Source organism: Pezoporus flaviventris, unplaced genomic scaffold, assembly GCF_033815535.1.
Source record: "Pezoporus flaviventris isolate CSIRO_AGI_PZ_B2104156 unplaced genomic scaffold, CSIRO_AGI_Pfla_v1 ptg000047l, whole genome shotgun sequence".
Taxonomy (NCBI): Eukaryota; Metazoa; Chordata; class Aves; order Psittaciformes; family Psittacidae; genus Pezoporus; species Pezoporus flaviventris.
This window is the reverse complement of record NW_026892595.1, coordinates 8,320,611-8,348,324: the sequence shown is the minus strand read 5'-3', so window position 1 is coordinate 8,348,324 and position 27,714 is coordinate 8,320,611. Positions and strand designations below refer to the sequence as shown.

The following is a 27,714-nucleotide window of genomic DNA, read 5'->3' as shown; positions in this document are numbered from 1 at the left end:
ACAAAATATTGTAAGATTTTCTAATGTCTAGTTTCTTTCGTTTTCCCTTTCCAGTTTCTTTCTTTTTTTATTTAGTTTCTAAAGAATCAAGGCTTAGATACCTGGCTGTTCCAAATAATTCTTGGATTTGTTAGCAAGTTTCAGTCAGGGTTGATACAGGTCTCAAAGGTAAGTTTGAATTTACTCAGAGGTGAGTTCAATTTTGTGAAAGCGGGTGGCTGATAAAGAAATCAAAATTGGCAGCCGCACACCAAAAAGCTACAAAAGCTCAGCTGTTATTAGATGTCAGGGAATCTGTTCTGAGGAGCAATGTCTGTCAGCACCCAAACCATCATAAAAGCTTCCATCAGAGTTTTGCATGGGTGGAAAATGGGGGGAATCACAGTTACACATCCTTGGTGTAGAGAGAGTTGTACTGTGGCCACTTCTTTGTCCAATATGAAAGCAGAAACGGACCAATAAATATGACATGCGTGCCCTCCTTTTTTGTCTTGTGCTGTCCCAGTGTTTGTTCCCCAAGCTGCAACCCCTGAAAGTTCCTTCCTGCCTCCCAACTTTGAATCCTAATGCCAGAATTTTATGGAGATTTGGATTGCAAGTATTTGCCATCCAAATGAGCAATTCAGCTAACCCATGCCTGCTCTCTTAAATATATACTGTAAAAAAGCTATCCTGTGGTCATATGCTATTTGCTATTTTAATTTGATTGCTGTGTCTCTTTCACACTGCCTCTCATTTGCTTTTCCAGCCCATATTCTTATCAGGAACACATTTGTCCAAATTAGTGCTGCACCCATTCTATGATCATAAATTGCCATTCTCAGTAATTTAATTCTTACCTTAAATTTAAAGTTCTCTGTTTCTCACAAATATTCTAAAGCTTTACATCTTTATAGAAATATAACTCTGGATTGTGAAAAGTGACTTTCGGGGTCCTTAGGACATACTGGTATGGATGTCATAAAACCTGAAAGAATAGTTATAGCGATATTTTGCTGTTAGAAATCGCTACTATTAACAATTCCAGACTGCCAAAGATTATGGATTAATCTGAAGAAAGAGCCACATTCTGGCAGGGTATGCTTGGTGATCACCATGAAAATTACTCTGCTATAAGCTGCTTTAGCGATCAGAGAATAAACTGCTGGGCTCCAAGGGAGAACTGGTAGTCACTTAGTGCGCACTGTGTTTATCCTCCGTTTCTGATTTTGCAAATGATGTGAGAGCAGATCTAGAATGCTGGAAAGTTATTGACTAATACATGGATGACTGTAGAAGTGCTGGTTATCCTGGTCACAGACGTCTGTGGGAAAGACCAACATCTAAAGCCATATAAATGCACTTCAGTAAGTATTTGAATTTTTGAGGCATTAATCAACTCTATCTCCCACCTGTAAAGGAAGAGCAAGAACACCAATAATGGCTGTTTTCAGGTAGAGTCATATTTTTATGGAAGATAAGGGCTGACTGCCAATTTCCCAATGCTCATTTTTTTAAATATGGCTATGACTTGAAATTCCAACCTTTCCATGGCTGAAAATGAGCTTGAACTATACTTTCTGCCACTCTCAAAGCTGTGTAATTCTGAATGCTGTGTCAGTGACCACCTACATTTCCCCATCAGCAAACAAAACTGCTGGTATCTTATCTTGTGGCACAGGTGTGGTCACTGACTGTGGGTGCAGTGGACTTCTTGTCTCAACTTTTCTCCCTTGTCCCATGGTCTCTGTCTAGAGTGCTCTTGTTTCTTCTCTTTTCTCACCTCTCCCTCTCCAGCCTGTCCTTTCCTTGGGTGACCATTTCTTCTGGATTGCCCCAGATGAGGAGCAGGGTCCAAAGGGGCAAAGGAGAAACTAGCTGAAGAAAACCTTGGTCAGCCCTACACTAGCACAGGCTCTTTGAAACACAAAGCTGTGAAGCTCTATCAAGACCAAACTGGTCTTGCTCAGGTTCATAATTCAGCTGAGCTGAGGTGGATTTCCAGTGTGGTTAAAGCATTCCTGCCAAATTTCATGCTTTTCCTCCAACGTACAGGGCCTTTGGGACTGCCTGAAGAAGAGGCTGCCATTCTTTATAGTGTGAGGCAAACAGGGGAAACAGCACATTTTTTCTTATAGTTGCTGAAGAGCAAAAACATTTTGGCTGAAATTATTATACACACTTAGCCTGAGGCAGTCCTTGATAGACACACGCATGCATCACATGTATCCAGCCTTAGGCAGACACCTGCCATGGAAAATGTGAGTCCTGATGTCTCAAGTCTGACAGTGGCATCAGCAATGGAAAATGTGGTCTAATAGTGGGAATTATCAGGCAGCATTTAACAGGTGAGTTTCCCCAACACCACCCTAAATTATCCCTCCACCAAAAAGCTTTTAAAAGACTCAACAAAATTATTTGTCCTTTGCAGTAATTTTCCTCTTAAAAACCTTGGCATGCACTTGTTCATATAAAATAACGATTAGCGGAAATAGAGGAAGTTAAAATCCCACCCATCCTTTTCTCTCCTAGTTTATTTATTTTCCATGTGAGATTAATGAGTTTCCTGCAACAGGGCTAGATCTGCTTACACATTGTGTGGATAAGTTAATATTTATTTCCTTTTCCAAAGGCAAGCAGACACCTTCACATTCTCTTCTTTTTAAAAGCAGAGATCAGCATACACTATGTCAATTGACCCTAAAATCAACCATCTTAAATTAGGAAATGCTAGTTTTACATTGCCTACTGCTGTTAAGCAGACTGGTAAATCAGGCTGAGCTGTACTGCTGGATGCTGACGGGGAAACTTAATTTAACTGGTTTAATTTATTTTACTAGCAGATACTTTGGAAAGAACACATCTGCTTCTTTAAAGGACTTTCTTTAGTTCAGCGCCTGCCTCGTGTCAGGCTCAACTCCTATGTGCGGTGAAGCTCACGGAGGGTGGTTTCCTATGAATTTCTCTCCCACGGCCCGCTTACCCCTCCCAGCTCCTTCCTGCATCCCAGTGCTGTTGCTCCTTCCTGTGGCATCCCTGGGTGCCTGGGGTCTCCTCTGGCAGAGTGGAGGCTCCTGCCCTTGTGCAGCTCCAGTGGCAAGAGCCCCCCCTCCAGTGGACGCTGTTGTCTTTGTCCATTGGGGAGGCCAAGCAGTCATCTCTCCTGTATACAACTACCAGGTTTCACTTCTGAACTTGCTCTGTCACATGTCAGTAAGTGGACAAATGGCAGGTGGCAAGAGGAAGGCTTGGGAGGAGATGTGACAGGCAGATTGTGTGAACGTACACGTTACATTTCCTGGGGAAACCAAGTTAAAAAGGAGCTCCTTCTTGCCAGGGCATTATGTAAAAGAATTCCATATGAGAAGCAGTGTGTGACTTGGTTCAAGAGCCAATGGGTATTTATACTGTTATTTAACCTCTCTTTCTTCCAGGGTCAGCCTCAGTGCATCGCTTGCAGCTCCTTCCTCTCTCTCTGGTCAACTCCCCCTTAATAACCCAAAAGAGAAAAATTTTTTTTTTTCCTTCACCTATGGAAGGAAATTTGCTGTTTTAAAATTGGACATGCAGTATGAAAATGTTACAGCTATCTCAGGCCCCTCAGTTTATAACTCCCTGCTGCTGGAGTGTGAATCGGGGCAGTGCGGCGGCAGTCGGTGGAGCTGTGCCAGTGTAAACGTGGGGAACTGTTCCAACCATGTGTGCAAGCTCCACCAGAGATTTACCTTCTGAAACCAAAGAGCTGAAAGTTCATTCCCATTTCACTTATCTGCCAAGGCTGAAGTTCAGTAATTCATATTTTTACCATAATAAATAATGAAACAGCTATAACAGAGCACAGAAGGCTTTGATGAGGCATTTTATAGCAAGTACAAGAAAAACATTGAATCTTGTGCACAGGAACTGGCAGCTACAAGAAGCAGGAATGTCTTGGTTCAAACATGTCTTTACTTAAAAAAAAACTTGCAAGAAAAAGGAACCTGGAGAGTTTCTTTCCTGTTACTTTACACGCAGTACAATAACCCTGGCACTTCAGTAAGGGAGCTGTCATACATACAACTTTCATTGTCTGTGCGCAGTGCCACAGATAATGAGCCTCTGACTCACAGTCAGAGCAACATGTCCCTTATCTGACACTGCAGACTCAACTAGAATGAATTTTTCAAGACACATGCTAACTGCAATTGAGAATTTCAGAGCAAATAACAGGCAGGCAGTGTTACTACTACGTTACCTGAATACCTCATACTTCAGAAGTCTGTGTTTGAAAAGCAGACCTGGTGTTCTGCGCAGTATGAGTACTGAATGTTGCATTACAGAGAAGCATCCTGCATGTTCAAAGGGTTGCCTGGATCTCAGCCCTTCCATTCCATTATAGGCAATGGGAGTTCTGGAGCTAGCACTTTGCATCTCTCTTAAAAGGGGCCTCCTCCCTCAGAAACAACAGGCAGGAGGAAATCGGAACAGGAGGACAACTGATTTCCCACTTGCCATTTTTAAAGGAAAATAAAGCATAGATGATTGCACAAGTTCAAAGAGAGGACTGTATAATCTTTCAGAAGTGCCCTGAGGCTCTCGGGAAGGATAAGGTCTGACAGGGCAATAGCTTTATGAAGTCAAGCAGGGACTAAAAAAAGATGAAAGCTCATCATGGCCTCCTTTTCTCTTTTCTGTACTCATCAGTAACACATGGTCGAGAACTAGTGGAGCAGCTCAAAAATGCTACTGCTGCAAAGGTACAGCTTGGGAGAGGATTTCTCATTGAGAAAGTATGTTTTTTTACGAGAAATACACCATCCAAACTCTGGATATGCAACAGTGATCCATGAAGGAGGTTATAAGTGTTTTTCCTGTAACAAGCCATTTTCATTTTTCATCCTTAATTGCAGTCTTCGTGGACATAAGTTCTCAGGCCCTTTATTTTTCAGATTTGGGAGTTGCAAATGAAGACCAACGTGACCTAGAAACTCCATTTGCTTGTTTTACATCTGGCCTCAGCCTTGGCTTTAGTAACCTGAAAATTTTGATTAACTGTTCTTGACACTGAGTTATGATGGGCTGCAAAGATGTCACATGCTGCAGCACTGCAGATGCAGAGCCCACAGTGAACAGGATGGGGACAGTGAAAAATGAACTGTTATATCAGGGAGTTCTGAACTCTGGCCACCAAAGACCTTATATATTTTTATGGGACTAGTTCCCGTGCCTCTTTTGCTTTGAGATTACACTCCCAGCTAAGTGCCTAACTTGAGGACTACAGACTCTAGCTCCCCTGTGTTTCATCTCCTTCTAGTCATGTCACTCTTCAACTTGTACTGACCTAGTTTCAAAAAGAGAGATGGACTTTGTTCCTTTTCCACACAGTTCTGTAGCCTACTAAGTTGCATTGAAATCACTGATTTATTTCTTTTCAGCTGAGAAGGGCATTAAAGTGCTCTTATTTCCAGAGCAAGAACCCTGACCTCTAGGCTGTTATGCAAGCAGTAGAAGGTTCTCCCTGGTGTGTTTGGGGCTTTTTGTGATTGTTCTCTTGGGCTGAGGCATCTCAAATTCTCCCAGGGTTTTCTTCAGGCATATGGAGCTTTTTCTTGGACCTCTCCCTCTGAGATTGTCCTGCTTTCCAGATAGCAAGCCTGAGAGTCCTCTCTGCCACCACAAAACAAAACTGAGCAGTTCTGCCTCAACCATAACAAGGCTTTTCTCTGCAACTTTCCTCTGTTATCCTCTACTGCATGCGAAAGCTCAAGGCTGGATGCCTGGTCAGGTGTGACCACTTGGTAGTGCTTCAGGTAGCATCACAAGACTTAGAGACTTTTCTGAAACAGATGGAAACATTCATTTCCCCTGGAAAGTCTCTAGGAAGAAGGACCCAGAGCTGCATCTTGTCTCTAAAAGGAGAAACTTGAATGTACCTTATGGGAATGGAAAGTAATTGTGAACATACTAGCTCCACCTCTGCGTGGGAGTCCTGGCATCAGAAGCTTCCCTGGGTGAATGCTGGAGGTGGGGCTCTTATGCCTTTGTGTCCTTGATCTTTGCAGACAAGCAGGAAATTAATTTCAGTTGAGAATTTGTGACAATTTTTGTCCTTTCTAGGGCTGTGACAAAGCATACCAAGATTCACATGGGGAAGATTTTATCTTATGGTCAGTAGGCAAAAGTATTCATAAGGGTATATGATGAGATTCTTACAGTGTGGAGACTTGCAGGCGTGTAGCTGTAAAACATTTGCAAGCAAGAGCTAAAGGCAAATTTTAGTGTGAAATACAAAATTGATTTGGCATTCCCTGTGCCCTCAGGTTTCCCTAGATATGTTCTATACGTGCAGTCCTGGCAGGTCACTGAAGCTGATTTCTGGCAAGTATTCAGCCCCTCGCTCCCTGCTCCCCTGGTGAGGTGCAGATCATGACACCATACCTGCCACTGGTAGAGAGAGCCCCCTCTCTCTGTCCACCTTTGTAATTTCCCTAATGGTCACATTTAACATGAAAAGGTTCTTCATCAGAAGTCAGCCACGTCCTCAAAACACCAAACTTCTCATTTGTAAAAACAGAAATGAAATACTAGTGCAATTTATCTTAAAAAAAAACAAACCACAAAGGCCAAAACAAAACCCCCCAAACAAACAAGGGCTTACACAAAACAGGAGCTAAATGGAACTTAGCTACTATGTGCTCCTGGTGCAATACACAGTTGCAGGCTTTACACACCACTGGACAAAATGTGTTGGGCAGCTTTTGCCAGTGGGAGCCTGCTTCACATGCTTAGAAACAGAAAGAAATATTTCCCTTTCCTAGCTACTGTAATAGTTTTTCCTGACACAGGGAGCAAAGAGAAAATAAGCTCTGCAAATGTAATGAGCAAATACTGACCACTTCCATTTTGAATTCCTGTTGCCATTTTTCCCAAGTGCTGCTTCCCTTTATTCGTGACTGCTTAGGGTGGCATACAACATGCTTATCATGCTTATCTTAACCAGAAGGGAAATACCAGACAAGAGACTTCCCACCTCAAGGTTCACATCTGCACCAACAGTGCTTTACATTTATTCTGTGGTGGGACAAAGTGAGATCTAACACCGCAAGAAATGAGGTCTTGGCAATGTGGGATGCATTTGGTCCCACGGCAAGAAAGTTCTGTGCAACAGCTGGGAGGTATGCGAGGTACCTGGGGAGTACACTCCCTTCTTACTGGGCAGTTTTCTGTGTTACTTGACATACCACATGTTGCTGATCAACACATCAGAAGATCCATCCAGTTTTGCAAGAGAGATAGAGCAGAGGTGGAATTTTGTGGCTTAGCTGCAGAAGTCTGTAAAGGGGGAGTTTCATGCACATGGGATACAACTGGACAGGTCTGTGACAACAGGACAAGGGCATAGGACTGCTTGGCAGTTACCTTGGGAAGAAAATTTATGTCTGTATGTGCTACTGTGGAAAACATGAAATATGAAGGAACAGGTTTCTGTCAAGAGAATGGTGTCTTCCAATTTACATCTCCACCAAGGACAGCAGTGTTCAGTTTTGCATGAGCATGTTCCAAACAGGCTGTGGCACTAAGGAATCAGCAGTGCACCAGAACGTCTTGGAAGCCCCCCTTCCCCCTAGAGCTGTTCTGCCTGTGGGAAGAAGGGCAAACCTGAACCTGCAAGAAGGCAAACATACAAACCCTCAGCAAGCCTTGAGAGCACGTGTAGTGGCTGAACTCACCCTCCCATTAGCCAGAGGCTGTGCTGGACAGTCACAGCAAGTCTGGCATATTCTGGGCATCTTGGACTCACATGTGAGTCCAGACTGACAGGGTCTGTGCAGTGGCCGTTTGCCCATGATTTCCTCTTCTCTGGTGTGATCCCCCCGTGGTGCTTGTAGCCAAACCTGCAGTGTAGGCTTTGCTAGTATCTCTGAACATGATGAGCACTGTGTTTATTTCCTGATGATCTGCCCCTGTCCTTGCTGATGGGAAGCTGTAGGTTGTGTTCTTGCAGCCGTTCTCACAGTCGGTGCTGTGTGGCTTCCCACATCAGGGATGGAACTGGGAGATGCTGCTGGTTTGTTAGACCAGCCATGCTGACAGGTCGTTTTCTCTCCTATTCACCCAGATCACTGCATTGCATCCCCTAACTTGGTGTCGATAACAATTTGTAGGTGCCACACGGCTTCTTGAGGAAGCCAGAGAATGCGTTGCTGGGTATGATGCTAAGTTAGCCAAGTTGTTCCTTTTATTTGTTCAGTGTGAGAAATACCAAGTATAAAAAAATCTTAAATGCAAAAAAATGATGGACCCAGGGAAAAAGAGTCCTGTGAGCAACATACACAAGTCAGGCTGCCTGTAGATTTAAAACCTGATTTGAATCCTGCTCCCTGACTATCATCAATGAGCTGGAGGAATGAAGCAGCAAGTGGCCACAGCAAAGACCAGGTGGTGGAAAGACTTCAGGTGCCTGCACATGCAGGTGGGCATCCATCAGGACTTGTAAAAGCTCCCATGAAGTGGGGACCAATTTTGTGGAGCTGCCGTGAGTGATCCTAAAGGCATATGCAGTACTACAGGAACTGTGTTGTAAAATGTGAACATTTAAAATGTGTTTGCTCTGATCCCTGAGCAGCAAGGAAAACTTCAAATCCAGAGGGCCAGAGGAATCCCAGAGAAAGGAATATGCAGAGGAAGTGCCACTGATCTACCAGGCAGGAGCAGTTTGCACAGATTGCCACTCTGCCCTTGTATTTGACTCAAAGTCACCAATTGCTTATTATAAACATTGTTAAGTGAAATTAATTCAGGAGCACAGAACTTCATCTGCTTTCAGCTAGAATGTGTAGCATGGGAGGTTTTTGAATTCCTCCCTGGGTTCATTTGCAGGTTTTACCAGTCAATCAATGGTATTTCTGTCACAAGAATATTTCTCTCACTTCCAAATGGGTGGTCACGGGCAAGTTACATCTTTAAGCCATCCTGTGTGTGTTTTAACATGATAAATGAAAAAGTAATAATTTTTACTTTACAGTGCTGAGTTAAGCACACAATTATGGCTGTACAAAAAAAAACATGTTGTATTTTATTGTCCCCAAAGTCTGGATTTTTCTTTCTTTCCCCTCTGTGTGTGGTTAACTGCATGGGGTTTTTGATTGCTGTGTGCGCTGAATCACTCTTTGGAGGTGCCAGATCTATCCATCGACTCTAGAGGGAAGCAAAGACAAGCTGGCTTCTAAGTTAGCCCTCTCACTTAGATGCCTGTGAAAAGGCAGGACAAATGCAGGCCCTATTGCAAGCTGTATGCTTCAATCATCCTTTCTGTTTAGAGAACGTAGCAATTCTGCCCTCACTGGAGTGTTCTGAACCAAATGAATTGCACCATAAGGAGGGGTGAAAACTCCAAAAAAGTTTAAGACATGAACATAAGCTCAAGCACAGGTTGCTGTGAAACGTTACACATGCTTATTCATATGTGTGTTCAATGTGTAAAAAAAAGACTGGTCCCACTCTATTTTTCATGCTCTCTTTAGCACTTTCAGAGGGTAAGACCCGTCTCAGTTATTTTAAATGGGAAATCTCAAAAAAATAAAAAAATTTTAAAAAAAAGAGGGAAAAGAAAGGAAAGGGAAAAGGTGCAAAAGAGGAACGACCTGCAGCTTGTGACAATCCGGTCTCTGAGGGCCTCATTATTTGGAAGCAAGCTAGGGACCACCGTGAGCAGCAGCCGGCGGCGGCGCTGAGTCCCGGCCGCTGGAGCCCCGGCGGGAGGCAGCGGGAAAGGGCGGCGGGAGCATCCGGAGCATCGGGAGATCGGGAACATCGTGCCACCTCCTGGCGGAAAGCCGCTGCGGCTTCCGCGGAGAAGGGAGTCCAAAGGAATGATGGGGCTCTAGGGACAAGCTGTAGCGACGATGTTAGCTCTTATGTCACACCATGGATGCTTGTTTTTTCCTCTACAAAAGGTGTTGGATGCTGAGACTTCCTTTTCGGTGTACATAACTTCTTTCACAAATGTACTGGTTTTCAAAATTAAATGCTGGAGGCAGCACAAACATACTGGAAGTGACAAAAGATATTGTTTAATCTCCTTGCTTGATAGCTGATAAACTGCGAATCAGATTTTACCTTTCTTAGTGGAGTAGAAACGACGGGGATGAAGAAACTCCTAAAAATAACAGAATAGCTAAAGTTTCTGCTTTCTCTCAAGCAAATGTAGCCCTTTGGGAAAGTGCAAGAAATACCATCTGTGTTTCCAAAACTCTTAAGTTAATTTGTTGCAGACATTGCTGTATTTACTGTAAATGGACATATTTTGTGTTGCAAAACAACATGTTGCAATGATGAAAAATAACCTGAACACTCCCATCTAATTAAATCCAAAGGGTTTTCTACCTGGAAAAGCTCCATTTAAAAGACCCGTTTGGTTTGCATCACACATCAAACCTATGTGTTTGTTGGGGCTTTTTTTAAGTTACATGCATACACATATTGACAGCTGTTCAGAGAGGAAGCTGAGAGGGGAAACTGTGAAGAAGTTGTGACTTCTATGACAGATTATCTGTTTCTGGTTATGAGACAAGAAGTGTATTTTATTAATAGCTACCGTCTTGATGAGAGTTTTCTTCAGAATGGGCAACTCTACAGGCTTCCCTGACAATCTGCTCTTTTCACTGTACCTGCCGTTCCTTCCAGTTCATGTTAAAGGCAAAGTAGAATTTAGAAAATAAACTTTTTCATCAGTGTTCGATAGGAATTTAAAAAGATTTCAGAACATAACTCTGAGATAAAGAGAATTTGCTTTAATACAGCGTATCTGACAGGAACCCAGGGCAACACAGTACTTTACTTCAGCTGACAGCAGCTAAGCATCTTTGTTTTAAACTATAGCTGGAATGGAGCCATGAAATACAGATGAAAACCTGGATCTGAATTTCCTCAAAGTTCAATGTGCACTTTGGGTCCATGACAAAGGTAAGTTTGGAACTAGATTTTTATTAAAACTATTTTGATGTGTGGAGGGTCCCAAGTCAAATGTTTACCCTGTGAAACATAAAAAGGGAGGCAGCACATGGGAGGCTGAGACACCGCGATGCTGTGGGTTTGTATTTGACTGCAAAGATTTAGTATGTATGTTTTTTTCTCGTAATGCTTGGTCCTTGGACAACGGAGAGGTCATCCAGATATCAACTGTTCCTGCGGCAGCAAAAATCCCCTTGAAGTTGTTACCTCATTTTTCTCCCAGCTCCAGACAACTGGGTTATGGGAATGCCGAAAATGTGGAGTCGTTTAGGCAAGCAATGATGCAAACACAAAGCAGCAAGCCCCGGAATGCAGTGCTGTGGCAGAGGGGATGACAAAGCCGGGCACTGTCACTGCTGAGACGAGTTTAGTACAAAAAAAATGTTTCTGGAATGCATACGGGATTCCTCATCCCCGGCTCATTGTTCGGGACCTTAGCTCAATACCACTACAGCAAAGATTCCCAATGAGCTGAAACAAAACCAAACATGGATTCACGGGAGTGTTGCCATTCAAGAGCACACATTTCCCAGTTAAATGAAGGTCAGTCATAAATTACATCTCTGATTCCCTCAGGATTTCTCTCTCTTGCTCTGTTTTGGCAGTTTAAGTCCCCTTTGATATCTGAGCAAGGCCTTTCTCTTTGCACATCTGATCTTGATTACGGTTTATGGCAATGGTAATTCTTTACCTCCCCAAGGCAGCAATTTTGAGGAGAGGGAAAGCAAGTATAGTATGATCGTTTAGGAGAGAGGCACACTGCACAGTGTTTTAACCATTTCTCCATTTTACAGCTGAATCTCTTCCCCATGAATCACCCTTGCACACAGCAGCACTAGCACTGAGCAATTCCCATGGGAATGTCCCATGTCCATCAGCGAGATCACTCTGGAGGCCGAAAAAAGCAGGTTGTATATTTGCATATTGAAACACTGAGTTATGAAGGATAAATCTGTGGTTTGGATAGGTTTTTAGAAGCTTTCTGTTTCCAGGTGAACATGGAGAAATCAGGTACCAATAAGCACCAAATTTTTTCTTCTGGCTGCAAAGCACAGCGGCTAGGGCTCATGGGTTGTCCTCCCCACCTCTCTCCCACCTTACAAAATGAAGGGGAATGTTCTTGCTCGGTTTCTGGAATGCAACTTTGTAAAAGGAGGGTAGATTTCCACATGGATCAACTTTGCGCCTGTCAGAATTGCTAATCTGCCAAGCCAAAAATACACTGAGGCTTTGCAATGAGGGAATGGGGTGTGTGAAACTGGGTCCTGCACTGCTTTTCTGTGTATGCAAAAGACAGAGGCAAATGTTCCAGCTGAGAGTATGTTGAGAGCATTTGAGAAAATGTGAAAGTGGTAGAAAACGTTGGATGATCATTTGCTTTTTCCTGTGGGTGGTATGAGGCATTTTGTTACAGGCCATTTTCATGTCAGTTTGTAATATGTAACTTCATTCTTTTATTGCTTTCACTTCACTGGCTTTGTTACACCATGAGCTCCTTGGGTTCATTGAGGCTTTTGATGAAGTTTGCAATGTGGAAGGCTACTAAATATGAATTCTTGAAACTAATCTGCTCCCAAACAAAAAATACTTACAGATTTGGGGAGTGATTTAAAGAAAGATTTAATTGCATTCAAGGCACTACAAATGCCATCCTGTTAGCAAAGACCAGCAATGGGTACAAAGGCAACCACAAACATTGCACTGGAAAGTGCAGGCAGCTGCAACTTGTGGAAGTTTGGTGTTTGATTGTGGTGCCTGGCAGAAACACAACTAGCAGAATTGACAGTGATCTTTCTTTTGTTTGCTTGTATAAGGCATTTTAAAAGCTTAAATATATTTTTAAATATGTCTACATGCATTTTAAATGGGCCTTAACAGAAACTCCCCAGGTACACACACTGTTTTGCAATGAAGATACCAAGGAAATGAGATAAATGAAGGGTACTTATAACATTTTCCCTGGAAGAAAAAAGTTTCCTCACTCCTCATTCATAAGCCTTTCCTAAAAGTAATGCAGAACTTCCACAGTGCAGGAGTGGAACAAAGCTGTGCCGGATTTCACTATTCCAGTGACACGGCAAACTTGCTCGAGGAGTGTTTTATAAGCCAAAATTTCCACTTAGCTACTGGTAAGGAAGGGTCCAAGGTGAGATTTTCCCCTTTCCTTTATTACTTGAATCAAACTTTGAGTATTAACGTGGAATGTACAACTTGTGAAGTACACCACATGAAGGGAAAAAGTGTTTATTGCATATGTCTGTACATTTTCACTGAGGTGCGAAGGTTGAAGAGTTAGCTGGGGACCCAACCTTGAGTAGCAAACACTGCACAAGGAGACCTCTCCTTCACTGTGTCCTTCTCTCATAAATCCAGCTCATTATTCTAACAAGGAGAGCCACATCCCTCTGCTGCATGCCTTGCTGCTTTACAGAAAGGGGAAGTAAATAAAAAGGAACAATGCTGGCTGCTGCTGCAGGAGGGACACAAGGAGGGAGAACAATAGTCCTGACTCCCCTCCCTGCCACCACCCTGTTAGGAGAGAAGCAGCAGGATGGCTTTGTGCACACCCCTGGAGTTATTCCAGATCAAAACTAAAATCAGACGCTGGGCTCATCAGCATCTGCTGAAGGAAAAAGCAAGCAAAATAGAGGGCAGAGGCAAGTTGTTTTCAAGGCTCTAAGAGAGTTGCTAAGGAAAGAAAACAATGGGATACAAGGCTTTGCAATCTGAGTAACCAACACACTATAAACACTGATCCGAGCTCTAATAGCAGGATCAAGCTTTATTATTTATGCCTTTGCACTTTTTTAGAAGTAAAAAGGCAGATTTTAGTTTTTTAAGTTAAAACTTTACAAATTTGTCTCTTAAAAGACGTATTTTGGTTCCTTTTCTTGGTCTGTATTAAAGCCTTCTTGTAAGCATGAAAAATAGAAGATTTTCTGTTATGAAATATTAGATTCTTATTTACTACATGAATTGGGGGTGGCTGAAGGAAACCACAAACTACCATGAGATTTATTATAAAAAATATGAAAGTCAAACTTAGGTGCAGCCCTACTCACTGTTTTATTTTTGTCATGTTCCCTCTTATTGTCCCCTCTGTGATGACTGAAACAAATCATTCAGGTCTAGATTGCATATTATGATACACACAAAGCCTCCTTTATATTGTTTGGACCAAACTAAAATCATTTGTCGAGAATAACTGTGCAATGGTATAAAAATTCATCTTCATTTGCTGAGGATTTAATTATTTCTATTGCAATAAATTATTATTCATGGTAGATACTAAATTTATTTTTTTTTTAATAAAAAACACTTGAAAACTTGGACAACTTGCCAGTTCTTGTGACACTCAGGAAAATTCATCTGGGATGCTCTCAGCAGTTTAGCCTCTCTTTTTCAGTGTCAGTTTTACTGAAATCATCTCCCACCTGCCCTTTAGACAGTGTACTTACTTCTATCATTAGCACCAGTTTGATAAATTCTTTCATTTCTAAATCCCATCGTCAAGTCTCCAGCTAGATGATGTGATATTTTTGGCCTTTCAGACTCCAAAGAAAGCTCTGTTAAGTATTAGAAAACCCTTCTCTTCCATCATCTTCCATTTACCTTTCCTGTACTCATCTCCATGAGTTAAATATATTGTGATGTTAGGAGGTCCCTTAGACCCTCTTCCAGCCCTGAAATTGCTTGTTCCTCTAACATTCCCAGTTCTGGGTAGCATCATGCCAGGCTGATATTTCTTCTGGCAGAAGAGAGGCCATGTAGCAGATGTGCTCTCTCCCAGGAATCAGCAGCCTTCCCTTCCCTTGCCATCCCGCAGGGCTTCCAGCTTCTGCTGGCCTGAAAGCTCCATAGCTCAGTCTCTAAACCATACTTTGCTCCATGACACTGGCAGAGCATGTTTGGGCTGGTTTGGAAGGAGCTTCCTGACACATGCGAGTAAGACTTTGTGACTGGAGAAAGCTGGGTGAAGTTGCCGAGTACAGTAAAAGATTAATTTAAATATTTGTGTAAAGAAAAGTTGTGTGCTACAGCACCTACAACCATGGATTACAAGAATGCCTTTCTTAAAGCCATCATAACTGCCTCTCATTTGATTGAAGTATAACATGGGGTGAAATTTTCTATAGGACTTCAAACATAACCAGCATCTTAACATTCAAAAAGATGTATCAGGCCAAGCACAAAGTGTGACTGTTGTTAAGTCATGGAAAAGATCTAGAATTGTTCATATTTGCATTTTTGGGCCTTTCATGTTTACTAGCTTTTGTATTTCAAAGCTTTTTTGTATTTTCTTTACAAGAAACAGAAACATAAATTAAAAGGGGGAAACAAAGAAAGAAAATGCCTTGATTTCAGGAGCCAGGCCTCTGAAAAATGCACCAAGAATTTTGAATCTTAAAGCCCAGAGCATTAGCAAGCAGAGAACAAGACCCTCTAACTTTCAGTAAGCCTTGTGGTGTAAAACCCTCTTGGGCACTTATTCAATTCTTAGAATTATCTCAAAACTCATTGCAAAATTTTAAGATCAGTTTTGTTACCTTCTTTGCTACCATACAGGACATAGCACTAGCATGAGAACTTACAGATGCAGAAATTCAACACTTCATGTTACACTGCACAGCTAATCTGGTTGGTTTTAGGAGCTTTGTTCATGCTAATGAGATTATTTTAGCCACAAATTGAATCATAATTTCACAGTTTAACAGAATCCCAATATAGCAGAGGTAGGGCATCAAACAGGTTGGGCAGCAGATGCATCTGCAGAATAAACAACAGAGAAAAGACTCCCAAGTCCTTCTGACTGCCTCACCGCTAGCTTGCCTGGGGTGTTTCTGTAAGGCATGCTTTACCTGCATTCATTTAATCACCCGTGCTGTCCAAGCACCCACATGGCCCCTTGTCCCATGGTCCTTGCAAAACCAACTGGCTCACTCACGGTGGGAATGACTGGCTTGGGAAATGGAGGCTGTGCTGTGCCCTGAACATCCAGGCTCTGAACAGGTACTGCACTTAAAATCTCTCCTGGATGAGATTATCCAGGAAATGTACTGGTAGCCAAACAAATTATTTTTGATGCATCTTTAAAACATTTGTCAATGCTTTCCCACCAAACACCCAAATGCAGAAGTTACTTAAAAATGTTCATGCAAGGTGACATGGAAAGTTTTAATTTAAGTTCACAGAAAAAAAATTACACCTTGTTGCATATGGTCATAGCCGACTTCACTAACACCTAAAGCTATAAAATACATAGCAATGTAATCTAAGTCAAAAGGCTCATCTTAATGCCTGAGAACCAAGCTTTGCTCTAGCTACATCAGTGTAATAATACATGGCATAGTAAAGCAGTAAAAAGGACTTTTAACAAACAGTTACAGACAAATTTCAATATGCACTACCTTATTAAGATCAAAAAAAAGAAAAAAAAACAAAAAAAAACAACAAAAAACCCTCAAAAAACCCAAAACCAACAAACTGGACAGGTCTGAGGGACAACAACAAAAAAACACCAAAAAAAAAAACCCCATGTTTTAGGCAAGACTTGCAACCAAGAAACTGCACACAGGAGTGTAACTACTGGAAGAATAATTGCTTCACAATGACAAGCAAACTCAGCATTTCATTGTTTCACCTTCCCCTTCAACAGAACTGGCTTTCCTTGGAGCAAATTATCCCATTTATTATTATTCATACCTTCAAAGAGAAAGAAAGTTCTTCCCCTACTCTGCACAGTAATGATGTAGGAGGGAGTGAATTTAAAAAAAAAAAAAAAAAAAAAGAAAAGAAGCCCTCTCACTGGCAACTCTGCTCAATTCAGACCAAGGGCAGCAATTCTGTCCCTTAGTGCTTTTCCTCCTCTTGGAGGGAGGTCAGTACCAGACACTGCTCTGCCCCAGGTTCCTTCACTACATTATCAGAAGTCTGCCCTTTCTTTGTCATCTTTGTCAGAGATGAAACTATGTGTGCTAATAAAAGAAAACAGTTTGTCTGGTCTGGAGGAGCCAGTTGGTCACCAAGACTTTGCTATCAGCAAATAAAACCAGAAACCTTTACGCAAACCAGCAGGATTTTAGCCGGGGTGAAGCTAACTGAGCTACTGTCTTCTTTCAAAAACTACGTTTGCATTCAGTCACCTCAGGCAACAGGAAAACCAATTGTTGCTAAAAACATTATAGAAGCCCGTGCAGACACTGTTGGTACCCAGAGATTTCACAGCATGCAGACTTTTAATTGCCTCTCCTTTCTCTGCAGACGAAGGCATCTGGAATGTTTCTCTCTAGCACACCTTACTGTGGAATATATTGGTTTTTAAAATAGAGCAGGATTACAAACAAAATTGCTGAATATATACAATGTCTTGACAAAACTTTTTACAAGTAGCCTTACTGTGAGCATACTCCACTCTATCTTAGGACACATTTATCACTTTGCAATATAGGTTGCATTCAGAGCTTTCAAGAACTACACAGCCAACCTCTAACAGCTTCACCAATGAAGTTATTTGAGTTATAGTCTTTTATCAGAACGCAATCATTTCTGGAAGAAACTCATGTCACTCTGCACACAGCCTTAATACTAATTAAATTAGAACATCCCATATAGATCATCTTTATTCGCAGAAGACTATAACAGAGTCAGCATTTGCAAAGACAAGGACATTCTCATTGACAAACATAATACACTTCTGTTCTTTAATCTCTGCAGTGTATCAGGAACATCACATTCCATCCATCACTTCAAGCTACAAGGCTTTTAGGTGGAGTTTTCATAGGATGAAACTCCTCTCAGATCAGGTGTCTGCTGTTTCTCTACCATACAATATTCTTACCTCATCCAACCATAACTTTTCTGGCACTATCAAACTGAATGAAATCTGTTTAACTTTGCAAACATTTTTTTCTAAGTGTGCAAGAACAGGTTTGGACAATATGAAGATACTGAAAGGATCTCTCACCCAGCACATGGAAGAGCAGCAGCTTGGGGTGACTAACAACACTGTGAGCAGTGGTCTAGGAAACGGGGGAAACAAAAGCTGGATAGCAGGAAGAGTAGGATAGGGGTAACAAGTGAGTTTTTTACACTCTAGCAAGCCTGTGGGGACTACTAAAAGCAGAGGGTGCACAACCTAATGGAAGTTGTTAATTATCAGCCCACTTAAATTGCCCACAGTGACATGGTTTAGTGTGTGGTGTCCCTGCCCATGGCAGGGGTTTGGAGCTTGATGATATTAAGGTTGTTTCCAAACTTAACTATTCTATGATTCTGTATGCCATTATAGATAGAGTTCAGATCCTCTACTGTATTAAACCACCAAGGAGCCTTGATGTCTAGAAAAACCCTTAAAAGGTGTTGGTATAAATACCTGTTGGTCTTACATAGACTAGCATCAAAATAATAAAAAGTCTGTTAAAATGTTGATATGCTTTACAGACCAAACAGCAGGTTTGTAAAGACAAGCTATCTGAACAACTTCAGGCTTGTGAAAGGTAATTAGCAACTATAACTAAAAGTTCTTTCTGTTACTCAGACCCATCTCCTACAGTCAGTTCCCAAACACCTGTGTGTAGGGGCTTGGAGAGAGCAGGTCTGGGAAGTGATAGTAGCTGCTCCGAACTGGAATACATTGTTATGAGAGGTGTACCCATGGAGAGCTGACTAACAGTTTTAAACATTATCCTGATGCTGCATATGATGTGAAGTGAGTAACAGCAAAAAAGTATGCAACTAGTCATTTATATCTATTGCTTCACCCAACACACAGGTTGAGGAAGCATAATCCAGTTGGTTTATATCAAACACCAAACAGGACACGAATACCTGGGAAGCAGTCCAAGTCACAGCATTCAGTTGAGACTGAAAAACCAAAGCCTCCATTCTTAGATCTGTCCCTCATTTGAGGCAGTTCACTACCAAGTGTCACTGTTTATCAAGGGAGATGAAGATACTAACATTCTCTGTCAGATACATGGTGATTTGTTCATTGAAAGCACTTGTTTATATAACATATATATACATATTCAGCATTTTAAAACACTTTTAAAAATAAAACCAGAAACGGCATAAGCCCAAATCTTGTTTCAGATAACCTGTTGCAGTACAGGTTTCTTTCTGAGATTCCCAAAGAAAACCCATACATTCAGATGTACAACATGACTCTGTATGGCAGAGTGCCATGGGAGGCCTCAATGAAATACTTCATTAAAAAACAAACAAAAAACAAAGTACATTCCAAATTGAACAAGCAACACTTGTTGCAAACCATTTGAACTACTAATGGGCACCACAAGACTTGCAACTTGACTAAAGGATTAGACAGCTTCTAAGCAGGAACTTTGTGTACTACACAGTGAATACAAACCACTTAAGGGCTTCAGTGGAACTTGGGCCTCTCTCTTTTTCCCCTTGGCCACGGATTTCTGAAGTTGAACAACATGAATCTGAAGCAAAAATAGCTAGGCTTCACAGAAAAGCCCTAAAAGGAACAGGATTTTAAATAAATACCCTTCTTGGAGTCATATCTAAAGCTCCATGCCACTAAAAGACAGAAACTTGAGTTTCAAGAACAGAAACAGGTTACGCTTTTCTAGCAAGTTCAGTGACTCCTGAGTGCACAAAATTTCACAAGTGTGTCCACGTGGCTGACTGCTTTTTGGCCAGGCAAATTAACCCTTGCTGAGCCCAGCATTGCAGCAGTTACACTGCTTCTGGATATACCTGAGCTCCTGTACTTTAAAATAACCTGGTTCCAGTCAGGTTATCACATTCCTCGTGACTGACACCATGGAGAGGGTTTTCTTCTTTTCAGCTTGCTTCAGTGCAACAGTAAACTATGACCATTATAACCCTTGGTTTGAATCTCACAACACTACCATGAGCCCAGCTAACAAAGATGCTCCTCTCTCACCACAGATGGGCAGTCTCTACTAGAACAGCAGCTCCTCTTTTGCCCCACACCCCAAGGGATGAAATACCAATTATCTTTTTGCTAGCAGCAGTTGTTGAGGAAAGACCTTGGGTTCATGAAGCAAATAAAGCAAGCAAACACGCTTACTGTTGCACAGCAAGCAGCACAAATTTCTAGCACGATTTGTTACTGAACAACTGTATAAGCATATGAAGAATTATTGCTAGTTTTTGCTTCCAAACACCTGACAGAATATGATTCAGCCCTGAATACTAACTATATTGAAAAAACTCATCACAGGAGTCTGTCATGCTGATTTTCAACTCAAAGTGTTTCTACTGTACAAGAAAAAAAGAGGCTTTAAAAAAATTAAAGCTTCAGAATATAAAGAGTTCTGCCTCGAATAAAGACAAACCCAATCAGAATGGGTCTCTAAGCTGAACTGACTTGTTAATAACCCTGTAACAACAAAAATACTACTACAAACAATAATTTCATATGATTCTGAACACAAATAGGGAGATTTGAAAACATTTACTTTTTTTTTTACTACGCTCAACTAAATCAACTATATGAAGTGGCTTAAAAAAAAAAAAGGTAAGTTACAGATCTGTCATGGACTATGATGGAAATAATTTTTTTAAAGTGTTCTCAATAAACCACATAAATGGAAAAACCTCAAGAGCTCTCACTGGAGCACGAGAACCTATGCATATGAAACTCAAAAAATAACACCTATGAAGATTTAACTTTAAAATGCTCCATGACCAGTATATTCAATATCATACTTTTAAAAATGTTTAAGTGTTAAAAATTGTTCAGGCTCTTACTTTGTTTTATAGTCTCTTCCTAGCGCTTCTGTCACCTTGAATTAGGCTGGCCACTGCAGGAAGCTGTGTGTCTACCTCTAAAAAAATAATGAGAAAACTCAGCACTGCTATAAAACCCTCAGAGCCAAGTACCCATATTCTATAAAACACAAGTGGTGGTAAGAAAAGAGAGAAGTCATCCTACATAACTTCATATGCCTTAAGTAAGGTGCAAGCAAAACTGAAGCTCTCATCACAGGAAGTGGAATCACGATCAATCCTACCTCCAGAGTGCAGTATGACTTTTCTCAAAAGCCTTTCCCTGAACATGATCTGTGTCTATATGTGCCTATTTTCCACCAATGCATATGAACCCTATTCCAAGAGTAATATTTTCCCATTTACGATGTTCAAATTAAGTATACTTTAAAATATTACCAGCTTTCAATGATGTAACAAGAAACAGGCTTGCTGCAATCAAAATGCAAAGATCTGACGTTATTTTTAATGCCACTGCTAAGATATCCAAGGTTTTACTAAAACTTACTAACTTACCGTAGTGGTTACTGCAGCGTATTGATAGTCAGGTCATGCACAAATAGACAAAATAATAAAATTCTGATTGTTCTACCCCACCAGATCTTGCAAATCTACTTTTGAAAAGACTACAAGTGTTTTATTAGCCCCACTTCTTCTAACATCATGTTACTGTAAAATTACACTACAACACTGAACTACTTTCACACAGATCTTGTAAGATAAAGCTATGAGTGACCAAATAATATATAGCTCTGTTTTCTGCACGTCTGAACCTCTCCGTCATGTTTTATTTACAGCTAACATGCAAGTAAGTTGTAACCTGCACACATCTAGCTTTCACAGCTAGATATTGAATGAAACTTCATCTGAAAACCAACTGAGGAAGACAACAGTCAAGGACCACTCTGGGGCAACTGAAATCAAGATATTTATAAAGCAGTTAAGGGGCAAAAACCAAAAAACCCTCAAAATATTCCCAGTTCAAAAAAGTCTTTGAACAGTTGCTGGAGAAGCAAATACTGTGCCGGACGCACACCCTATCTCCCCTGTTACACAACAGACACTGACAAAGCAATCAAACTAACCCAAAAGCTAAACTGTCCTTCCTCCAGAGGAAAAAAAAATATAAAAAGATACAAGTATCTATTTTAAAAAACACATACATCCATCAAAACCAAAGCTAAATGAACACTCTGATTTTAGGAAAACTTGTCTATCTATCCGTTAAAATAACAACCTACACAAACAAATCAATATTAAAGCATCTATTGATACTTCTCTGTTCACTATTGAAAAGGAAAAGGGGTGGGGAAGAGGAAAAACCCTAGATGAACTGTTTTATTTACTTCTTGCATAAAACCCCAAAAGCCGAGGATCTACTCAAAGGTAATTTTAGCAATCGCCACAGGCTGCATCTCCAAGTTAAGGATAATTTTACCAACTGCCACGAACTACACCTACTAACTCCAATTTCTCTTAACAAGCAAAATTATCCAAGGAGTAAGAGATACTGGTCTTTTGTGCAGGACTCTACACAATGAATTAACTGTAGACATTGGATCCTCCTGCTAACAATCCTCTGGATGTTCTTGTTACAGAATTAAGAGTACCTTGTTCCAATTTATCTTAATCCACTTAATCCATTTGGAGTGAGACACAGTGATACCACAAGAGCTAGATGGAACTGATACTCAATTCTGAAATTGCAATCCAAGACCCAATCATCTGGATTTAGATTACAGCCTGCTTCATTGTCTGAATGGACAGTTCTTTGGCTGTTTGAAGATGTCTGGTGTTCCTAGTCTGAAGGCTTCCTAGTCCAAGGAAACACATCTTTTACATTTACCAACAAATTCCTGCCCTTCTGCCTAAAATCTTCAAGGCTTCTAAAATCTCACATGGGGTGCATCTAATACACTGACAAAACTTAAGATACTTTGTAAGGCCCAGGTCATTCACCAATTACGCTTCACAGGAGATCTACCAGGATAAGAAACACTAGTAATGTGTTCTGTGTGAACCTGGCATTACACTTACCCAGCAAACAGGAGGCTCAGATTCCACACCCTCTGGCTGGAACCAGCCACAGCACATCTGAGCATGCGAGTTTGTGCGGCCAGGAAGAAGCAAAAAAAAGCAGACAGAGGAAGCAAAACGTAGGTTGCCTCTGTAGCTTACTTGTCAATGGATGTAAAGGAGGGGTAAAAGTTCACACTTTAGGTGAACCTCAGGTTATTTCTAAAATTTCATTTATTTGGTAGCTGGAACCATAGCTCACATCCCTTAATGCTCGTCTTCCCAAACCAAGATGCCATACCCATACTTCTCTTTAGTCTCCACCCCAGAAATTAGGTCCCACCCTACTCCACTCACCTCCATTCCTGTAAAGGTGATTAGCAGAAACTGCGTGCGGGAGGTACCTGTACTGAACTGAAGGCTAACTGCCTCTGCAGAGACAGTTACAGATTGTGAGCAACTGCTTATACATGGGATTTCACCTTGTGGTTTGTATAATCACCTCTATACAGAAAATTACTTCAACATACCACCCATAAGCAGTTTCTTTGGTAACCACCAAACTGTCATAGGTAACAAACTTAGTTTATTTGGCAAGAGTCAACACTTGGATGTTTTGAAAAATCTGTTGATCACCAGAGTTGTACGTGCTAGGTACGTACGTATTTAACAAGTATTGCTATAGAAGCTGGTAATAACCATCTCTCCTCCAGTTATGTGTTGTTATTTGGAAACAAAGTGGAGGCATCACTATACAAATTCAGGAATTTGAATCCAGTGCTCTAGATACATTTCACTAGAGCTTAGAATCAAGCACAGGTCAGAGTTTCAAGAACTGTCTCCTCACATACCAGACAAGCTACAAGACACGCAACACAGCACTTCAGATCAGGCACTACAGTTAGGTAACCTGAACTTCGGTCATTAAGGCTCCCAGAGTTCAAGCACCCAAATAAATTTCTTGATCTAACACAGAGTGCCATATAAAATCAATATAAAAAAATAAGTCGGGAGTAAGTATGATACTTTATCATACGACTTATTTCAGGCAAACTTTCCCTTGCAGGCTAGCCCTATGGAGCTGCTGTAATCTGCAAATTAGCATTTCTGTTCTAACAATATTGTGTATTAATTTAGTTTGCATGTGTTCTATTCTAAACAAACTGAAGCTGCTTAAGAAAAGCTATTTATGACAAGACTTATACTACCTGAAAAAGGTTTACCACCTCAATAAAAAGACACAGTAAGTTCATTCAGGTTAATACAAAATAGAATGATAAGAGTAACAACTCTGCAGGTGCACTTACAGCACAATAGCTGCCACACTTGGGAGTTCTACAAATAGGGAAACCTCAGACATTTGATATTATTGCTCTCCACTTGTGATCTCAATTTAAACAGAAATTTTACAAATGGGCATCACTAAATGGAATTCTAACAGCATTCCAACTTTTTATTTGAAAGTTGGAAGGCCCTGGTTTGTGTAAAGCTAACAGTTACATTTTTTTCCCTTAGTTTTGTAACGTAAGAAAAAAACCCAAAACAATCCATCTTCAGTATTTCAGTTTTAACATTGTACTAGCTACACTTAGATGTAATATTGATCACAAAGTAGATTTCCTTAAAAACTTACAAGGCTTCTCTTAAAACTCTACTTTTAACAGCCTAAACCAACAAGAAGAGGCATTATTCCTAATCTACAAATATTCTAAAGGCAAACAAACCTGTAATTATTGTCCGAGATTAATAAGACATTAACTGTGCTGTTCTGTATAAATGAGTCTTCTAAATGAGCTTCCTACATCTTTTTTCCACATAGACATTTTCAAGTTCCCTTCCAGATAATAAGAAGCAGCAGTTTATATATACATAATTCCTTAAAAAAAAAGTCCCTGCTCTTTAGTTAATGCCTTTTCCTGAGTTTTACTTTTTCGATGTAAATTAGTTACTATCAGGCTAAGGGAAGAGAGTATGTCAAGAAACATCCAGTCCAATAAATCACTTCTTTGCTACTAAAAAATATCAACATTTTTGTGTTTCATTTCAATATAGACAAGGTGGTCCTGAATACTGTAGTGCTACAACAACAGCAGAACTTCTGAGATTATTTATCACCTCAGCATTACTCAAGGAAAGCCAGCGGAAACACCATACAAGTAAATTGCTGATTAACTCATTCACACTAATCCCTGATGTAGCATGCAACTGGAAGAACATAAAATTTGCTCCATACTGTTGGTGAAAAGATATTACTGAAACTATTCATATCTACATACCCCTTGTACTTGCACCTGAGAGACACAGTTATCAAGGAAGGAGGTTAATTGCACTTCTTTCAATTTAGTTCCTTGGTATAGAATGAAGATTTGACTGCAACATGAATAAGCAGGACAAAATACACATGTATGTACACACATACAAACACAGAGAGGTTTAGTAACTACCAGAAATAGAAAACAGGATTATACTGAAATTTCTGCCATGCTGTTGCTCCTCCCTGATCTCTAAACTAGGTTCTATTTTAACCTCATCTGTAAGTGTCTGACAGCTGCAAACTATTTCTAATATAATTTCATTTTTATTTCTCACCATTCCAGGTTATTCACTATTCTCCACAATCTTAGTACATTTGACAGATCAGTATACAGCTAAAGGCCATTAAAAATCAGGTTTCCATAAATTCTATTATTTGTTTTTAGTGAAGATTATCTTCTTGAGTGTTGCCTCTTACTATTTTGACTGAACCCCAGCATTTTCTTCAGGACTTATAGGCACTATTTAAAGACAGTCACCTTTTCCTTACCCATAAGTAGATTAGTTAATTGGAGTTTACATGGTGTGGCTGCCTGCATTGCTGTCTCCCGCATGACGGAGCAAACCCTGTCTTTCACTACAGTGTGCCTCCTTTCTAAAGGCTTTTGAACACAGCTTTAGAAGATGCAGGAACCATATACAGTCTTAACATGTTCAGCCTCCATACCTTGCATTAATCATGTTTTCTCACCTTACCCTTCCATTAATCCAGGTAATTAAGAGATGATTGCAAACAGAACTTATCTTTATGCATGCATCAGACCAAACTCCAAACCCCTAGAGGAAGGTACCTGATCTACTTGCACCCATCAGTTTTCAAGCAAATGGGAATTCACTGGCAGCCATCCAAAAATGACCAATAAAAAAAAAAATGGTACTTTTCCCTTTTCTTCAGAACAGCCTCAAAACTGACATATCAAAATCAATAGTATCACATCTGCCTCAACTACCTATTTGCACTAAAGATTTGTAGTGTTTAAATAATTGGTCTTTTTTAACAGCAAAAAGGCGACTTTATTTCATCTATTTTCTAACGCATTTAAAAACAGTAACAAAACATACAGAAAGGTTGGAAGAAAAATCCCTCTCTGTTTATACTGTTGATGTAAAGTTCTGTGGCTAACCACATTTCTCACCTAGCAGAGTTCTAGCACTGTGGAGTCCAAACTTTTGACTGTTTCATGTTACATTGGTTTTCACTTCCGGTGTATGCTTTAAGCTTCCCACCTCTTTCTTCAGGACATTGAGTAAAGTTCTAGAACTATCCAAAATCTTCATGTAAGCAGCTTCAGTTTCAGCAAGAATTGCATCAAGCTCATTCCGTGAAGCTACCTTTTGGGCCAGGTTTTCACATACACACTCCAGCTGTTCACTCAGGATCTGGATTTCATGCTGGAGTCTATTTTTTTCCTCTTCCGCTTGCTGGATTTGCTTGTTCAGTTCTTCTTTTTGCATACACAAGTCTTCAATGCATTTCACTAGCTCATTATTGTAACCCTGAAGAACAGCTCCCTGCTGAGTCATCCTCCCAAAACTCTTCCACTGCTCCCCGAAGTCCCCGCTCTGCAACAGCTTTCTGCACTCTAAAAAGCCAAACCAAAAACCACACAACAAATAAAAAGAAGAAAAATTCTGTAAGACAGTTACCATGAACAATGCTATGCTATCACAGATGGAGGTTAACATGCCACGTATGTCTTCCTTTTCCAGGAAGGGGACCAGACAAAATGGGGTATCTACACCTTTACCGAAAGCTGGTCTCTCCTATGATACCTTAACGGCAATATCAAAATACTTCTGTTTTGTCAAACCTTAATACCATTCTGAACAGAATGATACCTCATACTTCAAGGATTTAGTCAGAGATAACTAAACGACCCTTTCCCCAAAGACGCCTCAGCAGCCACCGCCACCATCCCCTCGACCTCTGATGAAGGGGATCTTCCTCGCACACTGAGAGCCAGCCACCGCTTGCCTCAAAATAGCCGGGGCCACCCGGACCACACCGATCTGCCGCTGGTGCCTCCTCACGAGCACCGAAACGGCAGTTTCCCGCGCCCCGAGGCACGTACGAGCTGCCTGCTCACCGGAGGCAGCTCTTAGCGCCCCTCACCCACCGTTCCCCCGCTCCCTCCCGCGCCTGGGCCCGAACCACTCTACCGCCGGCGTCTCGCTCCCTCAGAGGGCTGCGGCAGCCCGACGACGATTCCGCAAGGTCCGGGAACAGGGCCCCGCCATCACGGATCTGGAGAAGACGGCGCCAGCGCCACAGGGGCCTGGCGGCTGGGCGTGATCCGCCCGGCCACCACCCCAGGGACATTTTAACAACCTCCTCACCGCTAAGCGCTTCCTCGCAGAAGACGAGCAGTACACAAAATGGTTCCTGCCTATACATCAACCGCCTGGGCGGAAAGGGAGGATGAGGTAGGTAAGAGCAGACGTTCCACGTTCTTATCTCACACCCGGACGCCGCTCTCCCCGCCCTCGCTGCTTCTCTCGCAATTCTCCCTATTGCCCCCACCTGCCTGGCGTTCCCGCCCTGCTGGCTCCCACCGAGAAAGCTGGCTCGCCCAACGTAGCCCTCCTCCCTCTTGGCCAGCCCGTGCGGGAAAGCGGCGGGCGGCGAGGCACGGCCCTGCCGACAGCGCGACC

The 27,714-nt window shown here is 41.4% G+C and overlaps 1 protein-coding gene across 7 annotated transcripts; it reads right to left on the bottom strand.

The window, feature by feature from the left end:
• Positions 1-877: 877 nt before the first annotated feature.
• On the bottom strand, positions 878-27,714 carry LOC133276897 (microtubule nucleation factor SSNA1-like). 7 transcript variants are annotated; one of them, XM_061468179.1, is made up of 3 exons: positions 27,400-27,521; positions 26,199-26,645; positions 878-1,303 (listed from the first exon to the last, which is right to left on the bottom strand). In XM_061468179.1, exons 1-2 carry the CDS (start codon positions 27,455-27,457, stop codon positions 26,242-26,244), a joined length of 462 nt encoding a protein of 153 aa, XP_061324163.1. In that variant the 5' UTR covers positions 27,458-27,521; the 3' UTR covers positions 878-1,303; positions 26,199-26,241. The 7 variants fall into 7 exon arrangements, with proteins under 7 accessions (XP_061324163.1, XP_061324162.1, XP_061324161.1 ...); XM_061468178.1 differs by lacking the exon at positions 878-1,303 and adding an exon at positions 11,424-11,442; XM_061468177.1 differs by lacking the exon at positions 878-1,303 and adding an exon at positions 24,863-25,119.